General features: G+C 38.5%; 1 protein-coding gene across 1 annotated transcript in view; it reads left to right on the forward strand.

Annotated features, from left to right (window-relative positions):
* Positions 1-16,378, forward strand: part of LOC139676433 (synaptotagmin-like protein 5) — an 80,087-nt gene that overhangs the window by 36,054 nt on the left and 27,655 nt on the right. Inside the window, exons 3-7 of the mRNA XM_071565413.1 lie at positions 482-697; positions 10,305-10,417; positions 11,738-11,870; positions 14,416-14,572; positions 16,134-16,263. Coding sequence (XP_071421514.1) covers positions 482-697; positions 10,305-10,417; positions 11,738-11,870; positions 14,416-14,572; positions 16,134-16,263 — 749 coding nt within the window. The remainder of the gene's footprint in view (positions 1-481; positions 698-10,304; positions 10,418-11,737; positions 11,871-14,415; positions 14,573-16,133; positions 16,264-16,378) is intronic.

The raw sequence follows: 16,378 nt of genomic DNA on the forward strand, positions 1-16,378 counted from the left end.
TTTGGTTTGGGCTTTTTTAAGCCTTTGAATACCTGGTGCAGAATTGTATATGCATTCCTTACTAATTCTACACTGGTGTAATATTAAATGCATACTAATTACAGGAAAGATTTTCTGATTTTCCTTCTGTGGATGCACTGGATAGTCCCAGTTCTGAGTTGCTAAATCTGGGCTAAGCATGACTTGAATTATTGACAAGGACAAGCAAAGATGGTTTACCAGTTGTCCAGAACTACTCAGTTATCTGCAGTTTCTTATACTGATCTACCACAAGATTTTCTTCTTGAATGCAATCTCACAGCTGGTGGATAGATTTATTCTCCTTTGTCATGTGTGTGTCAAGAAATACAGCAAATATAACAAAATAATTGTACTTACTGGTGTCTTGTATTTTTGGCACAAAATCTTAGTCTGTTAAAAAGTTCTTACAGATCATTGAGCTGAATCTCCAGATTAAAAGCTATTATTTTCTTGCTTATAGGAAATTGAAAAATGAGCTTCTGGAAGTGAGAAGGAAAGGTGGAAACTGTCACTGTCAACAGGACAACAGCAGGATCTGTGTTCGCTGTCAGAAGAGCCTGGGCTTAATCTTTGACAGAGGAGACCTGTGCCAAACCTGCAAACTTCGAGTTTGCAGTAATTGTCGTGTTGTGGGAACTGATGGGCAGTGGAAGTGCTCAGTGTGTGCCAAGATTGCGTAAGTTGTGCAGCTTTCATAAATACATTTGGAGATTAAAGCCGTGTAAGTAATTTTGTGCTGCTGTTGCTGTTGTACATCCCCTTAGCACAAAAGCATGTGCACAGCAAATGCACAGGGGAAGAGGCTCATGGTACTGAAAAGCAAAGAATCTATATTCTAATGCAGAATATCAAGTGCATAAACAAGAAGAAATGTTGTGTGTTATACTTGGTATCTACTAGGCAGAGTAATTCACTTGAACAGTGTAGTAATATGGGATTTTTTAGCTTGATTTGGTGAGATAACCATGAAGTGAAGAAGAAACATGTTGTGCAACAAAATTATCAGGTACCCTGATGCAAGAATGGTATAAGAAAGAGATATGATAAAATAATCATGTTAAAAGGGGAAAGAAATGGAGGCATAATTTTGTTTTTACAGACTGTCAAACTAATGAGATCAGAAAGGTAATGCTTTCTGTAAATTGTTTCAGGGAGTGAACCCAATTTGCTACTTATGTCAGCCTTTGGCTGCCTAGACAGTGAAAATTTAATACAGCAGGGCATATGCTTTAGGGTTTGTGTCTTCTAACTTCAGGTTTAGAAGGTTGAATCTATTTTTAACTAGATGTCTTAACCTTCTCTGAATACAGTGGGGCACATCCAAAGGACAATGTCTCACCTCAATATGAAACATGTTCAAGTATTTGATTTGTGAAATGATTTTATATTGGTACGAGCCTGGCTGAGCTCCTTGTAATTTGCTTCAGGCAGTTCCTGAGATGATGTCAATGTTGTGCCTTTCAGAAATGATGAGGTATAGGTGAGATGACAGAATGGAGAACAGCAAACACAATACTAATCATTAAAAATGAAGAAAATAAGAACAAGGGATCTGTTGACCCTGTCACACTACCTTTAATTTCTCCAAATCTACTGAAAGAAGTGATTGCTGTGTTGTTCAAAAGCAGAGAGAAGATGACAGGATGATGAGTAAGAGTTGGCTCAAGAACAAATAATGCCAAAACCAATTTAATTTCCACCTTTGATAGGGTGACAGAGGAGGAACTGTTGATGTCTTGTAACTTGACTTAAGTTAACCTTTTGATACTTTCTCTTGTGCCATTCTATTAAGCTGACAAATTAGAGGAGCTATGCCCTGGAATCAATTCTGCAAGTGTGATTGCAGGGTTGCCTGGAAAATTATAAAGCTCTGTTCTCAGGGTAGTTATGGACATTTCACTGTCAAAAAACCTGAAGAAAACAAAGCAAAACAACAAGACAAAAAAGAGACACATTAAAAAAACCCCAAGTAACAAGAAAAACAACAACCAACCCACCAGTGGCATAGAGCAGAATATTTCTTGGCTTTTTGTGGTTAAGTATTCTAGTTCAGGACCTTGATTCAGCAAATGAGTTTGCCAGTTAGACCTGCAGGTGACATAAAACTGAGAGGTGCTCCAGGTGTGCTGAAGGACGTGATTAGGATTCAAATAGAGAGAAGTGGTTTGCAGGAAAAGCACGTGTTGGTTCCCTATGGGCATATGGAAGTACTACATTTGGGAAAAAAATGCAGCTGCAGAAGCACAGAAGGAGAATAAAAACAGCTTATGCAGCTGTTCCTTAGGAAAGCTGGGTATTGTGCTGAATAAAAGCTGAACATGAATCAACAGTATTTTCCATTGCAGAAAAGTCAGGCATCACACAGTGATGTACAAGCTAAATTATGGCCAGCAAAATATACGATACAATCCTGAGTACCTGCAGAGTACCTGCCCAGTTTTGTGTAGCACAATTCATGTTGGCTAGCTGGAGAAAGTTCAGCAGAAAATAATGATCCCAAGCCCAGCACACAGTGTGCCCAGAGTAATGGAAGGAGTTGGAAGCATTTGGCCTAGGTAAGAGAGGACTGAAAAGAACTGAGTTTTAAATCTATAGAAGGCAGCCACATTGAGGAGGCATACAGGCTGTTCTGTGACCTCACTTTGGGTAAGAAAAATAAAGTGATACTTAAATTGCAGTGAAAGGATTTAGGTTAGATAGTAGGAACGTTCATGTAACTTGGAAAAATTGCAAAACATTGTTTTAAAAACAAGTTGGATAAACCTTCCTTTGGGATGATGATATCAGTAAAGATGGCCTGTTTTGGGGGCTGAAAGATGGATGAGGCAAAAACACACATCACTCCTGCTCCTGATTGTGCTACAATTCTGTATGCCAAGCAGTGATCTTAGATTGCTAAAATTACTTCTATTTCAAGCTTTTAACTCTGTTTGAAGCCTGTCTTTAAGTTATTACAAACCATGGTATGATTTGCTTGCAAAATGCAAAACTTTGCAGGTGCTGAAGTTTCTCTTTGCTGGGTATCTTTATTAAATTGAAATCTATCTCTAGCCTTTCTTTTTGTTCATATGCACTGATTTTACAAGACTATATGACAGTTAATGATCTGTACAATGTCTTTTAAACAGCTGGGAGTACACAGAGAGATTATCTTCTATGTGGGCAGTGTAGAGATGGAAGTATGCAACAGGCATTTCAGTTACATCATTGTGCATAGTTCTAGTTTAAATTATTTCAGTTCTGCTTTTCCCTCTCTCAGGTGAGAGATTCAGGGAAAATTGGGATTTTGGGGCTTTTTGAATTACAGTTGATGGCAGATCTGATCGTTAATGCATGTACACCAGAATAAAAGGCAGATGGAAGAAGAGGAAATTATTCAAGGTTAAGAGAGGTTTATGATGTATGAGTAGCAAACAAAAGTAGGAGGAGGGGAAAAATCTTTTCGCTCTGTAGCACTGATCTGCATACAGTGTTTGTGTCTTTCAAATAGGACTGTTTTACCATTCTACTGGCTTTGCACAATGTTGGAAAGGTTTTATTACCCCCCCTCCCACCCACCCCCCTCCCGGTTTTTTTGTTTCTTTTAGAAGCCTTGATGAATGAGATCAGGTTAGTGTTGGTATCTGCATAGGCTCAACACCTGCCCTGTTATAGACAGGTTATACTGTTGTTATAATGTATATGTAGGTTGCCATACATACTTTGAGACCCTTAAACTCCAGGGGGGAAGGGCTTGTGCCCTTTGTGATCTCTTTTCAGATTTGGTGCTGTACTAGTTTGTGGCTGTTCTCCCAAGATTGTTCTCAAGAGTGTCTGTTAAGTGCCACTTAAGGTGATGGTCACAGCAGTAACCTGTCCCAGTCCTGTTACACAGTCGTGCATTAGACCTGCAGGAATGTGTCCAAAAGCAAGTTTTTCAGAATTGTTGAAAAACCTGCTGTGTTACATCTGGTGTCAGTGAAGAAGTTCTGATACTGGGGGGGAAAGTTCATTTAAAGAATCCCTTGAATTACACAGATAATTCAAAATGGTTGCTGAAACAAGAAAATAGTACCAATAATAATTAAAAAAAGGATAATATCAGACAGCTTCTGCCTGTTGTTTCATTTTAATACATTCTGGTCTTTCTTTTCTTTCTGAGTGTCTTGTGTTCTTCCTAACCTCTCATAGCCCAGGAGTTTTGGGGTACCTGTAGTACAGCAAAAGGCCTTTCTATCACATGGCCTGAGATCAAATATTATTATTGCTTTAACATTTATAGTGGATTTATGTCCAGCTACCAAAAAAGGTGTTTAAAAAAAAAAGATTGCAAACTGCAAGTATGCTGACTTTGACTTGAGGAACAGTAATTTCAAAATGCTAATTTTATAAATATATAATGAAATATAATATTATTTGAAGAAATTTTTTAAAAAAGAAAACAAAGAACAATATATAGCATGATGGTGGTTGTAGGGGTGAGATACACATTTGTTTAATAATACAATCTATCCGTTTATCTGTTAGTCAGAACATCTACATCTGGCAGCAAGAGAATCTGCCTTCTCCAAAACAATGTTTAGAGCATTTCATCTGCCATTTCTCCAGAAACAGAATTGCCTGAAAAACAACTTGTGATGGAGAAGCTCATTACAGCACATTAATTACATTCTGAAATGCTTTCAGAAAAAGAGATTTAGTGAATTTGATGAAAGGCATTTGAATGTGAATAGTGAGAGATGCATCAGTATTTTTAAGTATAACAGGTTTATATATGAATTGTCTTGGAGTTTGCAGTTACTCTAAAAGGATATCCCCCTTCAATGCCCATAAAATTACAGGTTTTTCTCCCTCATGGGTGTTATTACCAGCTAGAATAAAAAGACATGGGATAAAGCATTTACAGACCAAGAAGGATTAGAACTAAGTCTTCAACCACTCTTAGTTTTGCAGTTCGTCAGGGCAGAGAACAACACGGTCTTTACTGGAGCCTCTGTTATACTACTCCATGAGGGAAACAGTTTGTATGTGGTGATGCCCTTGAAAGAGGAAACTTTCTGCTCCATTCTCAGCATTCAAGGAACTGAGGCCATCAGGAGCTTTCAGATTAAGATCACTGTTTTCCCCTCCATCTTCTTCAAATGTGATCAGTTTATGCTTTTAATTTGGCAGACAAAAAGATCAATAGATTTAGGGAAATCAAGTTCTTCTAGAAGGCTGCTGATGGGCCTGTTTCACATCTTGATGCTGTCTGCATTTCTCATTGTGTACATGTCTAGGTACCTGTGAACAATGCCTTTATTTTGATTGAGTTCTTCTGCAAGATCAAATGCCTAGATAGTCCAAGTTATTACAGCAGGATAAAGCAGTAATGGGAAATTTATCTTCCTCTTTGAAATAATTATGCTGCCTTAACATGTCATGAAAATTCATCAGTATCTTAGTAACATTTATTCCCATTAGAAGCCTAAAAATAGAGGGATTTCCAACATTTTAATATGCAAATGCTTTTCAAATTTCTTACTTTTTAATTTTAGTAACATTCAAGTAAGTTTGTCTTTTTTTCACAGGTTCAAAAATATCTATTTAATAGCCTCACAGCATACCAAACAATACAGTGGAATTAATTTATATTATAAAAAATACTCTGTGGAATTGAATACATAAAAAGATCAGTGTATATGTTTTGGTATATTCAAGCATAGGCTGCATTTTATCCAGCCTTTCATCTTGCCATTTCTTCCCAAATTTTACTCCTGAGGAGGAAGTAAAATAACTTGAGGAACAGAGGAGGGAAAAGAAGCAAGGCTAAATCTCTTGGATCTACTGTGGGTGTGGGTTACACTGTATCAAATAGAGAGTGAAAATGTTTTACCAATGTGCAGCTTTGCTCAAAAGAAATAATTGAAAGTAACAAGTGGAACTTTCCATCTTAAATTATTTTTTTTCTTTTTAACTGGGCATTTAACCATGAAGTGTCTTGCAAAAATGAGAACAGAAAATAATGAGCTGAGTGTTTGACACAGGCCACAGGTTATGTTCCATTTTTAAACTGAGCAGTGTGTTATTAAAGTGAATCTATTTAGAAGGAGACCATAGAGAGAGAAGCAGTTACATGTTCCCTCTCTGATGATGATGTGAGTAGGTAGATCAGTAATTAATGTATAAAGACTTTAGCAGATACCTAAAGAATTTGGTACTAAACTTAGTTACTTTGATGTGAATTTTCCTAGCTGATTTGACCACAGGAAACAGTAATCATGTAAAAAAATTACTGCTATTACAATTTATAACAATTTATTTTTCTTCTTTCTAAAGCTACTGACTTCAGGACCTCTTGGAAAGCCAGTCTAAAGATTCTTCTGGTGGAAATTACATATATTTTTTTACATTGTATGTGACATGCTGAGAAAGTACAGAAAATGCATGCACATACCAAGATCTATAGTCAGTATGGACCTTGGGCCCCGTTTACAAACAGCAAAAACCAAACCTGCAAGGACTGATTTGATGTGCTGCTCAGTAAAGCCCTTGTTTCTTTTCCCACTGAAACCATTATTTAGATGGAAAGGGTTAGATTAAATCCTGTGTCAGAAAAAGAAGAAATGTGCAATATCACAGTGGGAAAGACAGGCTGCCTCCGTCATAATTATGAATGCATGAAAATAACACTATTATAAGACTGTTTAAGTTTCGCTCATCAATTTTTGATTCAGAATGTCAAATGCAATTATGAAATTCAAACTTCAGAGACTTAGACAATCATTTCATCTGAAGTAATTTCTATTTATTTGGAGAACAAAAATTCTTCTAATAGGTACTCCTGACACATATGAGTGAATAAGATAACACAAGCACTGGTCTTTCTGTGAATTATTCAGTATACACAAAAAAAATACATCCTGTAATAATGCACTAGAAATTCAAATCTGCACAGCTTAGGGGGTTTTCCCCTTATTTCATTGAAAAGTGATATTTTTGCAGAGTCAATCTATTGGGTAAGGCAATATTTGCGAGCAAGGATTGCCAGCTGAAATAAGGATTTCAAGATAGACAGTAATACTGATGAAAATAAGGACGAAGGTCTGAAATGGGTATTAAGCCCTCTAGACTTGTTTCATGTGGCACTCACAATAGCTGGCTGTCAATAGCTGTTGTTTTTTCCCTTTCACTGTGGATAAACAGGATTGGCCAGAGAAGTGAAACACTTGGATTAAACAAGACAATACTGCCTTTATTTGCCCTGTTTTGTACCTCATTTGAGGGAGTTTTCTGTGTTTTACCTTAGACCTGGTTCTCTTGGTGAACTCAGAGTGGAATGAGTATGAGCCTCTTCAAAGTGGCCCTGACAAGGAGTTGGCACTTAATTGAAAATGTGGATCTTATTGCTGCTTAATAATATCAGTCTGATGAAGAAGATGGGCAATTCAGTTTGCTGTCATTCCCTGAACAGGGACATGGTTCAGCTCCGTTGGGGTAGCGACTGTCACACTCCCTTGTCTGCTCAGACCTGCACAAGGGATTTGCACACTCCTCTTTCCTTGGGGGCCCAGTTTGTGTTTGGCAGAGCATGCAGCAATGTGCTAGAACTTGCTTGGCTAAGCAAGAGGGCACCAGCTGTGTAATTTGGGGCTATTTAATGGTAGCAGGTTACAGATGACAGAGATTAGTAAGAGAAGTAAATTGCTTTTTTTTATCCACTGACAGAAGAAAAAGGGATCAATGATTGTTGCCCAAATGGACTAAACTATTCCTTCCCAGCACATCTTTATAAGACCATGAGGTAGAAGAGTATTAGGTCAGTAGCTACTACTACATGATGAGATGTAGTGGAAGGTGGTGAGAGGAAGAGGAAGTCCTTCTCCATGCTACTCATTCCTTATTCTGACCCTGGTGTGGGCCTTTCCCATCTTGCAGACTGCCCCAGAGGGAGGAGCAGAAGTGGTCGGGTTCAAGTGGGGACAGAGAGAGGGAGACTGATGGTGAGCTCCAAGGTTGCAGGGATACCACAGTGCAGTAGAGAAGGAAAGGAAGGCCCTCTCCTAGGGAAGGATGCTGCGGGAGTACCTCCCTCCGCCAACAGTATCTCTACTGATCCTTCCTTGTACAACCCAGCACTCCATCCTCTTCCTTCCCAGTCTCTGTCCACACCTGCCCCAACCATCCTTCCTTTGGCTGCAGCTCCTTTAATCTCTCTAGCCCACATAAATCATCTTGAATCCTTGGTCATGCAGGGTCAAATCTCCACCTCAGATTATAAAACTAATATATGTTAAAACAAGTAGACACACTGATCTCAACCACCATTCCACCAAGGCTGAGGTCCCCTGGGCCCTTGTGATGCAGGAGGCACCGGGGAGGTTTTCTTCTCTCTCGTCACTCCACATCCAAGGACCCTGTGGCAGAGAGCTGCCCCTGCATGAACCTCAGCAGCCCAGGTGGCTGTCACAATCAGGGTTGAGTGTGGAAATAAGTACAAGGTTTGGTTGTAAAAGCCTGTAGGCTTGTGACGGGGTAGCTTCCTACTCTGCTGAAACCCTGGGTGTAGGTCACGTCTTCTCCTGGATTGTCCAAGCTTGGAGAAGGGTGAAGCTGTTTGCCTGGCTAAGGATATGGGCAGTGATCTGTCTGACCTTAATCAAGTTCAGTGTTTCTTTTAAGCTGTTAGGGATGAGTGAAATCGCTGACCAAGGGAGTAAGAGCCTGTGTGGAGTTTTATGGTCAGGCCTGGTAGTAACTGAGGAAAAAAACGAATGAACCGTGTAGATCAGACTGCCATGTGATATGTCATTTATATTCCAATCGAATCTGATGATGTAGTGAAAGATCTGAAAGGTTTATGATTTGATATAAAACATTATACTTGCCATAAATCTTGGTATAAAATACTGCACAGGGGAGTGTGTGCTGTAAAGGAGTTGTGAAAATACGTGCACAGAGAAATAACAGTTTCCACACTAGTCAGACCATTCTTAGTTTCTAATGAAGTGAATCCTTTCCAGTGCTTGTGAGCAACAGAAGTAACTTAAAAATTTTCAGAGGAAGCATAAAGGTTGTATTTATTGCTTTACTTAATGACTGAGTGATTGTGATGATGAATTATAGAGGGTTTTGTTACTAGGAGTCTGCAACAACAAGATAAGGTAATAATCCATTTCTATGCTTGGGGACACGTGTTTTGGATTTTGATTTTTCAATTCTTTTTTTTTTTTGTGAGTCATGCAAGTCATGATTCATTAATAGGTTAGGAAAAACTGATAATATCAGGGTCTTTTCACAAATTGAAGGAAGCTATTCTGTAATTTTTAGTATTTTCTCAAGTAAGACTCTTCAGGGATGACTCAAAAATAATTTAGTACCAAAGATATTGATCAATGCTCTAAATACATCAGTAATAATTTTTGTGGAAATCCATTTTCTTATTGAACAGTCAGCAGTAACATGTCTGAAACTAAATCAGTTTTTAATGTTTGGAGCTTATTAGTTTGTTTATTTGCTTTTTATTAGAGAATTCATGATTAGTAGCTTTTTGCAATCAACTGTATGTAATGACACAGTAGAGATGGTCATAATGAAACTAACTCAAGAAAAGGCTAACAATCAGCATAAAAATATACCCATGGAAAACAGCAGTGCCAATACAAGTTTTCTTCATTACTAGTATAGGTAAAAGAATTTGAAACCAGAAAAAGAAGCATTATCCGGAACAGTAACAAAGGCAGATTTTCCTTCTATGAGCCTCTGGCACATTGTTAATCCACAGCAGCACTGTCATGTGAAGAAACTGCATGTAGTGTTAGCATATAAAAATAGAGATGAAAAATACAAATATATCTGCAGTGACCTATCTATAACTGGGATGGGTCCATGAACTGCTGACTTCCCTGACAGGAGGAGCTTTAATGGGAGTTTTTCTCCCTCTGTCCACTGTTGCTCTTTCTATGTTTCTTGCAGTTTTGGAGGTGATGGAAACTGAGGTTGAATAGTTCACAAAGGACTAGGATGACAGTCTGTTGCATGTTTTTTACAGAAATTTGGTAAAAGTGGTTGAGAGGCTTTTTTGCCAAGTAAATTTCCATATACTGAAAATTGCTTTCCATTCACAAAGTAAAATGATATTTTTTCTGCTATGTGTCCTATTATCCCAAGATTTATAATCAATCTCTTTACTCTTTACTTTAAACTTTGCAAATGTTGTCCAGAATTTGTGAGCATGACAGTTGAATGATGAATAGCAGTAGCCTTGACTGGCCAAGTTTGTTAATGTATGTTTGTCTTTGGCTTTTTTAATTTTCCCCATACAGACAGCTACGGATAGTGACAGGAGAATGGTTTTTTGAAGAGAGAGCAAAGCGATTCAAACAGGCAAATCTTGGAACTGATGTTGTCAGACAGTCTATCCTACACAAATTCCCAGGTAGGGGCCTCAAGAGAGAGATTTGCTTGTGCTTAGTACATTTGTACCTTGTTTCCTAAGTGTTTAACTTGTATTTTATTTTTGACTGTGGAAGTTGCAAGTATAATCAATATTTTGATTTTGTATTACTATGCAGTGATTTGTGAATGATTAACACACAAGGAAAGGTAAGACCTGTATGAAAGAAGTGTCTCTGTGGAAATAGAGAGTTGATGGAAAACTCACTGTCCAAACAGGTGGACAGTGTTACTCAGCTGCAAAGCCCAGTAACACAGGCTCTGAAAGTTCATTCTCAGTTTCTGCCAGGAATTGTATGGACAGATCTAAAAGCAATCAGTTTTTGACTTTGGCTCTCTCTTTTTTGTCATGGTGATGTGTACATTACTCGATTTTAGGTTTTCAACTCTGAATGACAAAGGTAAACATTAACTCTGGTGCTGTTTGCTGGACCATGGGCTGTATCCAGACTGGCCAGGTGACTCCAACAAAGTGCACCTGCAGTTTTAGGCACAGTAAAGAGCTTGGCTCCCTTCCCCCAGCACAGAAAGTGTACTGTGTCTGTGAGCTGCTGTGGCACCTTGCATGGTACCACAGGACCACTGGTCTAAGAAACAGGAGTTTTTCCTTGATGCTGATGCTTTGTATTCACTTAACTCCTTCACTCTGCACACAAAGCTATTAATTAGGTAGTCTCTTCAAGATATACCATTATGTGCAGTAGGAAGGGTACAGGTAGGTAGTAGGGAGAGGGATTGGAAAAAATGCCTGGTACAAACACGTTGCTTGGCAAAATGCAGATCTTGCCAATACCACTGTGTGTTTCAGAAACTGCAGAATTGAAAGTATCTAATGTTCTTGATGCTATGTCACTCGTCAGATTGGGTATGATTTGTTACTTTGTTATTTGATAGATATATTGAAATATATATTTAAGCCCTTTTCCCCCATACTTTGCTCCTAGTTGCCCAAATGCTTTAATTTGGAAAACATTCCTTCATTCAACATAGAAAATATTGTTTGTTTCAAAATTAAATTTCAGGTCTTCTGGCTATTAAGTGCTTTCAGTGATAAAAAAGATAAAAAAGAAGGGTAGTTCAAGACAAAAGCCGATAATGAGAAACATCTCAAGCTACTTAAAGTTTTATTTCCTTTTATTAAAATGGAAAACTGAATAACCTCCAGGTTTTTTTCATTGTATCTTATCATATGGGGGGGCTTTTTAAGTTATAAAATGGAAAATCTATTTTTCTAGGATGTTTGACATGTGCTGTGTTTTTGTGCAAACATTCACTTTTTATTTTCTTTCCTCCTCCACTGCAGATCCAGTTTCCAACACAGATGAAGAAAGAAAATTCAAAGATCAAACCCAGGAGAAGGAAGAAAAAAAGCCAGATGTATCAGTCTCCTCCACAACTGGGTACAAGTCAGTCTCCAGCAGACCTAGAAAGACAGGGTGAAGCCTTTTTTTTTTCCTGGAAAATAAAAAATTTGAAAAGAGCTGTATATGGTTGGAAAGATTTTCTTTTGAGTTTTTCCAGTGTTCTACATCAGCCCCAAACTTTTCATGCTTCATGAAACAGCCTTCATTTAAAGGTGTATTTATTATAAATAGGTTGCTCTTTCCTAGGAAATGCAGCAACAATTACTCTTCAGCTATAAAGGTAGTAGAAAAAATCAGTTTTACTCCTAGATTTTTCTTGTTTATACTCAGAAGTAACAGGGTGTCCTTAAAGGCAGATTTGCTGAAGAAGCAAATATGAAAAATAGCATTTGGAGGGCCAATTTTTATGTATACTGGTCAGTTTTACTCACAAGCCAAGTTTTCCTTTAGCTTCTAGCTGTGCAAATGCAGCCTGACAGTGTGTGCGGGACAGTGAATGAACAGATATGCTGCTGGTCATCCTGTAGTGTTTAATCCCAGTCTGGTTATGCCCTTGGAGGAGCCCTCACTCACTCTCAGGTGATGTGAACAGATGCATTGAATATGTGGTTGCACAAGTGGTGTCTGGTTCTAACTTGGGATTACTGGGGGAAAGGGAACAAAAATTAGATGGATGTTCATATCATGGCTGGAGCTACATGAGCTGGTAATTGGAAAACTTTGTTTGTTGAAAGGCAGAATGCATTTTTATTATGGGTCCTAACTATAGGGTAGGTGGATGCTTTCTGCAGCTTTTTTAGTTCTGAGGAGAGCAGAGTATGGAATTGTTCCAGTGATTTCAGAAATGAGCATAAGTGATTTTTCTCTGTTTAATATAGGAGGAAAGGGCATCAGAATGCCCCGGCTTCTCAAATTATGGTGAAGAAAGAACCAGCTTAGAGATTCTACTATAACAGGACCTAGATTTTGCTCTAAGTCATGCTAAATGGTAGCTATATTAAGAGTGCATTAAAGTTTACTTTTTCTATCCTCCTTCCATTTAAATCCTTTGTGCAAATCTATTAGTCATATTCCCCTATGAGAATCAATTATTTTTATAATTGTCTGTTTCTTTTAGCAGTGCTCAGTCTTCTGTTTGTGGCCTGAAATGTTTTTTTTTGTTGGTGATGTTCCCCATAACAGAAAGTTAATCCTGCAATAATTTGACTTGCTTTTCCTGATATATTTTGTGGCCTTCTTTAGAAGTCATTAATTATTCCTCCTCTTCCTTTCTTGCTTCTTCTTCCTCCCTCGGGTTCCACATTCATGTATCTCAGGAGTGGATTTGTTTTAAGAAGGCTCTTTTGGGGCCAGCTGCAACTGAGTGTTATGCAATACCTTATCAGTCTACTGTTTTTAAGGTTATGAAAAAGACTATTACTTTTCAAAACTTTGTTTCATTTCATTCATTTCTTTTTAATTAGGCCATGTTTTGCAGGGCAAGGGGGTGATGACACGTTTTTGGGAAATGGTATGTTTGGGACATTGACGCATGTAATTGTAGAAGTATCTTCAAGAGAAAATATGTATAGCATAATTTGCTGGGGTAAAATACATATAGTCAAAAATGCTTGTCTAGAGGAATTTTTACAAAAGGCACTTCTGGTTCAAAGCTGGAAGTGGCTATATAGGAGGGATACTTTAATGTTTGGTGTGTTAAAAATCAGTTTGTAGTAAGTATGATGCTTTTTTCCCCCTACAGGAATCAGTTTGATAACCAGATTTGGGGCACTTTGATCCTTATATCCAGAGTTGTCCATAGGTTAGACAGATGAGATTAATAGAATGTGCACATAACAACTTTAAAAATCTTTTATTCCCTGTTTTCATCAGGAAGATGATCAGGGCAGTTATCAAAGGAGAAATTACATGTGCAAAAGATGGAGATGAGAGGAACACAGGCTCAGAAGCTGAAACCCAAAGTCTGCGAAGTTCTGATGTGCTGATCACAGATGATTTTTGTCACATTTGCTAGTGTGAAACCTGTTGAGAAGGCTTGTCCAACTTTCCTAACTTTCCACACTGGTTGAAAGAATCAACCAGTTTGGGTCAAGTGTTGTTAGGGCAATATAATTAGGACAGTGAACAAGTTGGTGTTTTTCTGGAGAGCTTGGAGAGCAGATAGCCCATGATTTTAGACTTTCTGAAGATAGTTCTGCCATTACATTGGCTGCAGAAGTGGCCAGAAGTTTCCCTTTACACCAAGGAGCAGCCTGGTAGGAAGAATTGTCTGAGTTGTCGCACCTACTGCTGGGACGTGAATGTGGTGTGAAATGACGAAGGACAAATGCAGCTTCTGCAGACTGGACAAGAGCTGCCCCTTTGGGCTATTTGCAGTTCTAGTAGAAGTACTGATAATACCTGTGTGACTTCTACGTATGAAGCAACTGTAATTCACCTTTGCCCGTGTTTCTTCTTTCCCAGCGACCGTTTCCTTGCTTGGGATGGCACAGTCCATCCAGGGCAATTTTATTCCCCTAACCTGTTAGCACAGCTGTTTTCTTGCAGTGGTTGGCTACATGGGTTGCCTTGCTTTGCGCAAAGCAATAACCCTCTAATACTCCTCTCTCCACTCCAGAGGGAGCCCTCTTTCACTGAACAGCAGTGGTGTGGGAGCCACTGCAGCTCATCTGAGAGAGGCTGTGGGTCCTGTGAGCAGAGGCAGTGCTTCCATACCTTCCCTGCCGAGGTCTCCGGTGCTCGGTGCACGCAGCATGACTGCGGATTACAGCAGGGTAAGTACAGAGAGGTAGAGCTGACACCAAACAAGATGACTTGGCTGGTATCTGTCCTGTTAGATCAATTTGCAGCCCAGTAAGGACAACTCTGACAGAGAAGATCTTATTTCTTTTAATTCTGCTGGGACCAGTGAAGATCTCTGCCAGAACAGAATTTGCCGTACTCTATCAGTGATGTGGTTTTTGGTTTGGCATTCTTTTCTGTTTTGTTTAAAAATTGCTGTTGATGTCCAGCATTACATAATGGCTTACAGACTCTGAACTGCAAGGCACAAGGAGTGGGAATAAGCATTTTTTGGCACTTCAGGGCCTTAACTAATTGCTATGAACTAAGGACAGAACTTTCAAGCATGCAGGGTCAGATATACTCCCACTGACTTCTAAGGGAAATTTTCCAAATCCAGCATTTGCAGAAAATCAGGCAAACTGATTTTAATTTTTTTTTATTTGGACTCTGAGTCCTGCATAAATGATGACATGTGTTAGACACATTATCAGATGATTCCTCTCACCTGCTATTAAGCCTGGGATGTATGTGGCCATACTTGAGGTAGGCTTGCCTTCTTGGCTGCTTTGTAACCAGCAGAAGGATGTGGCTCATCTATTCAGAGCAGACAATCTCTTCATTCCCAGACAACCAGCCTGTTGCCAACCATCTCCTCCTGGCCATGAACAGAGATGCCCATCCACAACTCAATTCAGTCACCCTTGTTGAGAACTCAGGATTGCACTCTCTAGTTGTTCTAAGTTGCCGTGACTGGAGTTTACAAGGGAAGCAAAATTTATGGTCAGAGCATTTTACCATTAGTGTTTGGGAAAAAAGTAGATGAGTGTTTAGTTCAGGGCCATGTTAAATGCACGAATATTCTTTTCAGCTTCCAAATACTTGGTCTACTATGTGGTCTTTCATAATAAAAAATAAGTCAGTATATATGAGGGGCAGATTTGGGAGATGTAAATAAATCACTAGTTGTTTTATTTATATTCTTGTTGGCATATAGAGTGACTTGTTTTCAAATGCATTAGATTTGTTTGAAAAATTAATTTAGACAAAGTTATGTTATTAGATATTTTTTACAGAAATGCAAAAAGTCATAATGATATCAAACATATTGGTTTTATTTAAGGGGTTATACTGACATAATTGAATTAGTTCAAGTCCATTTTGTTCTACCCCAGCTGAAATCATTACGCTGGTATAAAATCCATAGGGATATTTTTTTGGTTTGGGTTGGGTTTTTTTAATATCTGAGATAAGCGAACTTTAATAGATTTGAATGTTTCAGTTTCCTGCTCTCACTCCTGATGTGCTGCTCTGATTCTTCAGCTGTAAATTTAGAGTGTAAACATGAATTGCAGCTTCATTCAAATTTTATGCATGATCAGTGCTAAGTGAAGCAGATTAGGTTGGAATCTAAATAAGTTCAGTAATAGACTGGATGCTAAAGGAGCTTAGGAGTTCTGGGATCTAAGAGAAAGTATGCTCTTATAGACTGATAGTGAATAAGCTCGTTTTTTTTGTATTTATTGTATGTGCTTTTTTTTTTTTATTGTGCAGGACACTGGCTTAGAAAATGGTATGATTATTCCAGCAAGTGAAAGTGTACCTGAAGATTTAGTAAAGAAGCACTGTAGGAAAGCATCTGAAACACCTTCCATTGCAGTTTCTAGGGTATCTTTGTCATCAGGCAAGTATTAAGTTCTTTCCTTCTTTCTCCCAGCCTTTATTATCAGAGGATTATTCCTGTTCTTATGACTCCACTACTTTTGTTTTTAAAGCACTTTGAAAGACTAGGTGTAAGT

Source organism: Pithys albifrons, chromosome 1 (assembly GCF_047495875.1).
Source record: "Pithys albifrons albifrons isolate INPA30051 chromosome 1, PitAlb_v1, whole genome shotgun sequence".
NCBI classification, from domain to species: domain Eukaryota; kingdom Metazoa; phylum Chordata; class Aves; order Passeriformes; family Thamnophilidae; genus Pithys; species Pithys albifrons.